The 8,764-nt window shown below is 37.4% G+C and overlaps 3 protein-coding genes across 4 annotated transcripts; all 3 read left to right on the top strand.

Moving 5' to 3' along the window:
- Positions 1 to 256: 256 nt before the first annotated feature.
- LOC116145240 (CCR4-NOT transcription complex subunit 9-like) lies at positions 257 to 4,738 on the top strand. 2 transcript variants are annotated; one of them, XM_031430675.1, is made up of 9 exons: positions 257 to 504; positions 1,093 to 1,164; positions 1,841 to 1,930; positions 2,357 to 2,399; positions 2,756 to 2,862; positions 3,018 to 3,113; positions 3,666 to 3,856; positions 3,975 to 4,044; positions 4,309 to 4,738. In XM_031430675.1, exons 1-9 carry the CDS (start codon positions 292 to 294, stop codon positions 4,417 to 4,419), a joined length of 993 nt encoding a protein of 330 aa, XP_031286535.1. In that variant the 5' UTR covers positions 257 to 291; the 3' UTR covers positions 4,420 to 4,738. The 2 variants fall into 2 exon arrangements, with proteins under 2 accessions (XP_031286535.1, XP_031286536.1); XM_031430676.1 differs by lacking the exon at positions 1,093 to 1,164 and adding an exon at positions 1,210 to 1,281.
- On the top strand, positions 3,123 to 8,546 carry LOC116145241 (CCR4-NOT transcription complex subunit 9-like). Its single transcript, XM_031430677.1, has 4 exons — positions 3,123 to 3,361; positions 7,169 to 7,664; positions 7,783 to 7,852; positions 8,117 to 8,546. Exons 2-4 carry the CDS (start codon positions 7,579 to 7,581, stop codon positions 8,225 to 8,227), a joined length of 267 nt encoding a protein of 88 aa, XP_031286537.1. The 5' UTR covers positions 3,123 to 3,361; positions 7,169 to 7,578; the 3' UTR covers positions 8,228 to 8,546.
- Positions 6,750 to 7,157, top strand: LOC116145150 (ribonuclease 3-like protein 2). Its single transcript, XM_031430583.1, has one exon. It carries the CDS (start codon positions 6,750 to 6,752, stop codon positions 7,155 to 7,157), a length of 408 nt encoding a protein of 135 aa, XP_031286443.1.
- Positions 8,547 to 8,764: the final 218 nt, after the last annotated feature.

Below are 8,764 nucleotides of genomic sequence, written 5' to 3' on the forward strand. Positions count from 1 at the left end.
CCAAGTTATGCTTGGATTTAAAATTTACACTTCTACACATTTATTTATTCTCACTATAAAAAAATAAAATAAAATTCCTTTTAATTATATGAAAATTGAATAAAATTAGAATGAGGATGAAACAGACACTTTCAACTGTAACGGTAACGTCGGTAACACAACAAATGTCTTCCACCCACGCGCATGTAAAGCACGTGGCAGTAGCTCTCCAGTAATCAACATAAGAGTTTTTCTTTTCTGTCTCTCCTATAAAAAGAAAACTTATTGAAACCACGAGTAACTTTGAAGAAAATGGCGAATCTGCCCCAATCGCTTTCCCTCAACGCGCCGTTCGGTGGTGGACCCAGTGCGTCGAACCCAAGCGCTGCCGCTGCCGCTGCCGCTGCTGCCGCCGCTGCTGGAGCTGGAGCTAACAAGGACCGGAAAATGGCGTCGGCAGAAAACTTGGTGCTCGAACTAAGCAACCCCGATTTGAGAGAAAACGCTCTTCTTGATCTATCCAAGGTGATTTTTATGTATTTAATTTTGATTCAATAATCGAAAACAAATGCTTTGATTTTTATTAGTTTTATTATGTAGTTTCTTGGCGTTGGAAAACTAGGGTTTTGAATGCAAATAAATCAAGTTTGATTTGTTGATGCACGTATATTTATTTATTTTGTTTAATTTTTGGATTTGTGATCATATGGTGAGACTAGAACTTGTAAATTATAACAAATGGTTATATAAATCCGGATTATTTCGAACCAGAAATTTTAGGCGCCATTTCTTCTGTTGTAAGAAGCAATATGGGCGGTTGGGTCATTGCAATGTGCGTCTACTAGTAATTTTGAGCTTCGAAATGGTTTGAGGTTGAATAGAATTGCAAAATGTTGGTTAAGGACCTATGTTTATGTATAGGATGTTCTGAAATTTTTTCGTAACGATTTAGATAAAAGGCTGGAGATAGGATTTCACTTTTGCACACTAGGCATTAGTTGAAATCTCTGTGTACATGTTGACCATGCTCTTTTCTTTATATGGTTATGCAGTTTAGCTGTTTGATGTTTGTGTGATTTAATTATAAACTAGTCTCCGCCTTTGATTTTTTAGAACAAGGAATTATTTCAAGATTTGGCTCCTTTCGTGTGGAATTCTTTTGGTACTATAGCTGCACTCATACAGGTATGCCTAATAAACTTGTGTTTTGTTTTTGTTTTTATTTTTTAGAAGAGAGAATTATTTCAAGATTTGGCTCCCTTGTTGTGGAATTCTTTTGGTACTATTGCAGCATTATTACAGGTATGCTCCTCATGGTTCGTATTCTACTTTTTCTTCCTTCCTCCTCAAAACACCCATGGTTGCCATATTTTTGGTAAGCTCATTCTATAATATGCTTGAGCCTAGAGGAAGACATTTTTTATGTCATTTATTCTCTTTTTAATTGCATTACTGAAGCATCTGGTTGTCTTTCTAACCTGTTAGAATGATACTATTTCTTTGTGTCTAGTTATTAATTGCTTCTATGGTCGTGACCTTCTAATTTGATGAAGGTTAACCATACGCAGAGACTTAAAATATTTCTTGAAAGAATTGAAATATACTTTTCATAAATTCTAGGTTGAAATGGTGTTTTTTTTTTTTTTTTTTTTTTTTTAATGAAGGTAGTAGTTCAGATACGGTCAGGTTATGTTTTTTCTAGGGTTTCAATCTATATGTTGTTAGTCTAATATGTCTTTCTTATTGTCAAATTATGAGTTCCTTTATATAAGTTTACTGCTGTTTCAATAATGTTATAATCATTCGCTTTTATGCCCATCTTGTTGGATTTCTCCACTCCATCTCCCTTTTCTGCTTGCAGGAAATAGTTTCAATATACCCTGTTCTGTCACCACCAAACCTCACTCCTGCACAGTCAAATCGAGTTTGCAATGCTCTTGCTCTTCTTCAGGTTAGACATTTTTCCTTTGAGCATTGGTATGTTAATTTATTACTCATATTAAGGTTCTAATTGCTACATCTTGCCATCAATTGGGAGCCTGGGGATTGGCCTTTACCTTTTCATAAATTGATGAGTTCATATGACATTAAAGAACCCCTGGTGCAGCTTGAGAAATGGATTTATTTATTTAAAGTAAATTTCATGCTTTTTTTTTTTTTTTTTTTCGCTTGCCTCTAATGTGAGGATTATACTTATGATAAGTAGTGCCCAAGAGAGTTAAATGTTTTTATTATCTTGCTTTTACATTTTCCTATATATGGAAGGCACTTGTTCAAATACTTTTATTGGATTTAGTTTGTTTCAATTTCTGTAGATTTTTATATTGGTCAGTTCGGGTGTTTCTAATGCTTCAAAATTTTTAACCTCTTGTTACAGTGTGTAGCCTCTCATCCAGACACAAGAATGTTGTTTCTTAATGGTAATATTTCGGTCCTCGTTGGCATACTTGTATCAGTTTGGATAAGTTCTTACCCTTATTGTTTAACATGATAAGAGGGATACTTTTATTTCTTAGAAATCAAATTGTATTCTTAATTAATTTACTTTAAAAACAAAGATTCTATTGTGTTTTTGTAAGTTCTTATACATTTACATTTAATTTAAAATGTCTTACTTGAATGGAGGTAGCTCAATATTTATCATAATCATAACCTTTTTTATTTTTATTATCAAGATCTAACAAATGTTTTCAATAGGAGAATATCTGTTTCACAAGATACTGATCTGTTGAATTTGATGAAATAGTTCTTTCAGCTGATTGTTTTCCTCTTGCAGCTCATATACCTTTATATCTGTACCCTTTCCTAAATACAACGAGCAAGTCAAGGCCCTTTGAGTACTTGAGGCTAACTAGCTTAGGTGTTATTGGTGCCCTGGTGAAGGTACTTCCTTTGTTCCAGTTGCACAGATTCATATATATTCTTCCCCTTTTTTTGATTGATAGGTTGCTTTCTATAAGTCCTTCTGAGTTTTATAGATCTTGTTTCTTAAGGTTCAAAAATTTGAGTGTTATATCCTCATTCCTTTTCCATTGCAGGTTGATGATACAGAAGTTATTAGCTTCCTTCTTTCAACAGAAATAATTCCACTCTGCCTGCGCACCATGGAGATGGGCAGCGAGTTGTCAAAAACAGTTGAGTGTACTGATTCTGTAGTTTTTTAAGAATTTCTCTTTTTTCTTTCTGTTTTTCCTGTTAGTCCATCTGAAAAACACATTGCTTCTTTTTTACTGTAGATTTCCCACTGTAGTATGCTCAAGATAATGTTTGTTGAAATTCCTCAGTTCTAAGCTCTAAAAGTCTTTCAGAGTAAATTTCCTTATATGTAGCACATCACATCCTCATGGACTAATAAAGTCTGTGGGTAATAAATTGCTCAGAGGTTATTTTAGTTATAAAGGGGACTGATGGCCTGTTCTGGATGTTCATGACACAAGATAAATTATGGACCCAAACGTGTGGATTTTGCTTACCACCTTCACTTGAAGGTGAAATGGTTGGCTGGCTTAGCTGCTTTTTGTTGTAGTCCAAAGATGGCCAATTGGGATCTCATCACATTCTTCCTCTATTAACTTCAAACGTTTTATTAATCTGTACTCAGCTGCTCCATTATCCAAGTTTCCTTCTCCTTAATTCAAAGGAAGCAGGTTGTTTATCAATGCTTGACTAAATATTTGTGATGGCAGGTGGCCACATTTATTGTCCAGAAAATCTTGTTGGATGATGTTGGTTTGGATTATATATGTACTACAGCAGAGAGGTTCTTTGCAGTGGGACGGGTTTTAGGTAACATGGTTGCAGCACTTGCTGAGCAACCCTCATCGCGGCTGTTGAAACATATTATTCGATGTTATCTCCGACTCTCTGACAATCCAAGGTTGGTTAGATAACTTATGAGATGCTAGTGCCAAAATATCATTCGTCATTTGTGTTGTTGTACCTATTTCTCAGGTTCATGCTCACAGTCGATATGTTCTTTGGCCTTTTTGTTTCAGGGCTTGCGATGCATTGAGAAGTTGCCTTCCAGATATGTTAAGAGATGCCACTTTCAGTAGTTGCCTTCGTGTGAGTGTTATTTGTGAAAATTAGTTTTCGTTACATTATTTGAGGGTTTCAACGACTTTTATCTTGCCTGATTCAGTGATTGGGTCTATCTAGGTTGTTGCTTAACATTGTCATTTTAGGCTTATAGCAATCTATGCTTTTTGCTTCTCTACGTTAGTTGGTCTGTTGTGATACAAGTGCCATATGATATCAGTTTATGTTATATCAATAGCCTTTGTTTGTTTAGTCTGTTCCAGTTTTCTGAACTCTATCAATTGCTTGCAGGAAGATCCAACAACAAGGAGGTGGCTGCAACAGTTGCTTCACAATGTGGGAGTCAATCGAGTTCCAGCACTTCAAGCTGGAGGAGGATTCGATCACATGCTAGTGAACTGAATTGAAAGAATGCAAATGTTCTTTCTATTTATGTCCATCGATCTCTTATTTTTTCCAAAATGGGCATCACAGGTAGAAGCCTATTATCTAAATCTGAATTACCTTTTGTCCAGGTCAACATACCATAGTTTAGTTTCTTGTAATTAGTGATTTTATCTTAAAGAGAAATGGGTATGTAAGAGAAAAGGTCAGGTGGGGTTGAAGAGGATAGTAGCTTGATTGACTTGTTCATATTTCATAAGCGGAATGATATTTGTATTAGCTCGCATGTTTTAGTTTCTCATGTATAATGAGAAGTTTGCTCAAGCTTATTCTCTTACATGCTCTCGACTGTTGTATCAAAGTTTTCTCGCGACGCAATGTTGCTCATGTTCAGGTTAAGGAAAATAATACAGTCACCGACGGTAGTGCATCTAATGACATGGTAAAATCATGACCGTTGATTAATTTTTACTTAATATTAATCAACGTTTAGTATTTTGTCACTTCATTCTGTGTACAAATTTGGTGCACTACCGTCTGTGGTTGTATCATTATTTGCAGGAAAATGGCCCAAATTAAACTTCTTTGACTGAAAAAACAAGCCAAGCAGCCCCAGGTCTGTTTTTTCTGCAATCATCAGGTGGGGGCTGCCGTCAATGCCTTTGCACCATTACACCCATGCGAGGAAAACAGTCAAGTAACCTCTGGCTGAAAACAAGCCAATCAGCTTGGGCTGTTTTTCCGCAGCCGGGTTCTTTGGATTCTGGTATTGTATCCAAGTAATCATGTAGTTGGATTAGAATCTTGAATAACATCTCTGTAAATTACAGTAGAATGACACTAACTAGACCCATTGGCCATTGCATGATAGAAGAGAACAGAGGCGAGAACCCACCTGAAGGCATCATGCCTAAACAGAGCAGGCAGTGGAGGCACTAAACATGAGTATCATATGGTCCTCTGATGTAACTGACTGGTTCATTATGTTATTTATATTAGGGAGAATGACAATTTCTTACCCAAGGTTTGGCTTAATTTTTTTGCTACCCAAAAGGTTTGAAAAAAACAATTTTCTTTCCTTTTTTTTTCCCAAAAACTTTGAAAAAAATAATTTCCTACCCTGTTAACTAACATGGTATAATCATTATAAAGACGAAAATACCCTTTACTATTTAAATCCGAATCTAAATCCATAGCCAAACCCTACTCTATCATGAATTTCTTCAAATCCAGTTTCTCTCCCCTTCTCATCCACCGTTGGCTCCACCTCCAACCTTGCTTCCTGTCCCCACACCTACTTACTGCATTTCCTTGCCCCCATTCTCACACTTCTTCCATTTTCACTCTTCCACTTACCAAAGTCATAGACAACCTTGCAAGGCCGTTGTTACCAGACCACTATTGTGGCCCCGACGGTTGCCAAGCAAAGCCACCATTACCCGTCACTAGAGCCCTATCACACAAGTCAAACTTCAATTTTTCTCAACCCAACCAATCATAAACAATCATCAAACATCAAAGAATCAAAGAGTCCAAAACTAAATTATAAAAAACCTGCCGCAAAGGAGATGAAAAAAATAAAAAAGAAAGAGGAAATCACCATTCTGTCCTTCTTCCGTTAAAGCTAACAGACAGAATCCATGAAAATTTGTTTTTTTTTTTTTTTGAACTTTTTGGGTGAAAAAATTCTTACGGTCCCAACCTTGGACGGGAGATAGTGATTCTCCTTTTATATTATCAAAAATAACTTTAAAATTGATTTGATTTGATTTGACGCTGACGAACTTTGAAACTTTCCACTTCCAGTAGTAAATTCAGGGCGGTGACCACTTTCCTCTTCTGGTGCCACGTCAAAGAAGAAACATTCTTCTTCTTATTCACAGAATCCAATATCAGCCGTTGATTATATTCCAATGTCAGAACAAAATTCAATTACTTGTACAACTCCATGTTAATTAATAAATTATATATGAAATTAATTAATATTTCTTATTCACAGAATCCAATATCAGCATTGTCATTAAGCATTATTGGAAAATAAAAAATTAACTGCATTGATCTATAAATACATGAAATTATTATCTATTACTCCACGTGGCAGATTTTTGGAAAGTACAGAACAGAACCAAACTCAATCACATAGTTAAACTGTCCTAACTCCATTAACTCTCCCCCAACACGTGCAATCGTTACATCAGCCGCTATCTCGCACGTGTGCCCTCCCAAACTCACTCTCACACTCTCCCCCCACGCGCCTACTTTCCCCCTCGCTTCGTAACACTCTCCCTCACTTTAAATTTCACCAAACACTCAAAAGACTTGACTTCAAAAATCCGCCGTCGGGAGCGATGAACCCCGAGTTTCTTGATATCTCCACGCGAAGCTACGCGGGCGTCATTGATGGCTCGGTGGCGGCGAGGGTTGGGTCTCCTCCGTCTTCGGACATGGAGGGGTCAGTGTACTGCGTGGAGAAAATCTTGAATTACAATTTCAGAAACAAGCGGCTTCTAGAAGAAGCGTTGACGCACTCTTCGTTCCCCGATGCGGCGTCGTATCAGCGGCTGGAGTTTATCGGCGACGCGGCGCTCGGACTGGCTTTGTCTAACTACGTGTTCTTGGCTTACCCGACGCTTGATCCAGGGCAGCTGTCGCTCATACGCGCCGCCAATATAAGTACCGAGAAACTCGCCCGCGTGGCCGTCAGACACGGGTTGTATCAGTTTGTGAGACATAATGCGGCTGCTGCTCGATCATAAATTGCTCAGAGGTTATTTTAGTTATAAAGGGGACTGATGGCCTGTTGTGGATGTTCATGACACAAGATAAATTATGGACCCAAACGTGTGGATTTTGCTTACCACCTTCACTTGAAGGTGAAATGGTTGGCTGGCTTAGCTGCTTTTGGTTGTAGTCCAAAGATGGCCAATTGGGATCTCATCATATTCTTCCTCTATTAACTTCAAACATTTTATTAATCTGTACTCAGCTGCTCCATTATCCAAGTTTCCTTCTCCTTAATTCAAAAGGAAGCAGGTTGTTTATCAATGCTTGACTAAATATTTGTGATGGCAGGTGGCCACATTTATTGTCCAGAAAATCTTGTTGGATGATGTTGGTTTGGATTATATATGTACTACAGCAGAGAGGTTCTTTGCAGTGGGACGGGTCTTAGGTAACATGGTTGCAGCCCTTGCTGAGCAACCCTCATCGCGGCTGTTGAAACATATTATTCGATGTTATCTCCGACTCTCTGACAATCCAAGGTTGGTTAGATAACTTATGAGATGCTAGTGCCAAAATATCATTCGTCATTTGTGTTGTTGTACCTATTTCTCAGGTTCATGCTCACAGTCGATATGTTCTTTGGCCTTTTTGTTTCAGGGCTTGCGATGCATTGAGAAGTTGCCTTCCAGATATGTTAAGAGATGCCACTTTCAGTAGTTGCCTTCGTGTGAGTGTTATTTGTGAAAATTAGTTTTCGTTACATTATTTGAGGGTTTCAACGACTTTTATCTTGCCTGATTCAGTGATTGGGTCTATCTAGGTTGTTGCTTAACATTGTCATTTTAGGCTTATAGCAATCTATGCTTTTTGCTTCTCTACGTTAGTTGGTCTGTTGTGATACAAGTGCCATATGATATCAGTTTATGTTATATCAATAGCCTTTGTTTGTTTAGTCTGTTCCAGTTTTCTGAACTCTATCAATTGCTTGCAGGAAGATCCAACAACAAGGAGGTGGCTGCAACAGTTGCTTCACAATGTGGGAGTCAATCGAGTTCCAGCACTTCAAGCTGGAGGAGGATTCGATCACATGCTAGTGAACTGAATTGAAAGAATGCAAATGTTCTTTCTATTTATGTCCATCGATCTCTTATTTTTTCCAAAATGGGCATCACAGGTAGAAGCCTATTATCTAAATCTGAATTACCTTTTGTCCAGGTCAACATACCATAGTTTAGTTTCTTGTAATTAGTGATTTTATCTTAAAGAGAAATGGGTATGTAAGAGAAAAGGTCAGGTGGGGTTGAAGAGGATAGTAGCTTGATTGACTTGTTCATATTTCATAAGCGGAATGATATTTGTATTAGCTCGCATGTTTTAGTTTCTCATGTATAATGAGAAGTTTGCTCAAGCTTATTCTCTTACATGCTCTCGACTGTTGTATCAAAGTTTTCTCGCGACGCAATGTTGCTCATGTTCAGGTTAAGGAAAATAATACAGTCACCGACGGTAGTGCATCTAATGACATGGTAAAATCATGACCGTTGATTAATTTTTACTTAATATTAATCAACGTTTAGTATTTTGTCACTTCATTCTGTGTACAAATTTGGTGCACTACCGTCGGTGGTTGTAACATTAT

This window comes from Pistacia vera, unplaced genomic scaffold (assembly GCF_008641045.1).
Source record: "Pistacia vera cultivar Batoury unplaced genomic scaffold, PisVer_v2 Contig460, whole genome shotgun sequence".
NCBI lineage: Eukaryota > Viridiplantae > Streptophyta > Magnoliopsida > Sapindales > Anacardiaceae > Pistacia > Pistacia vera.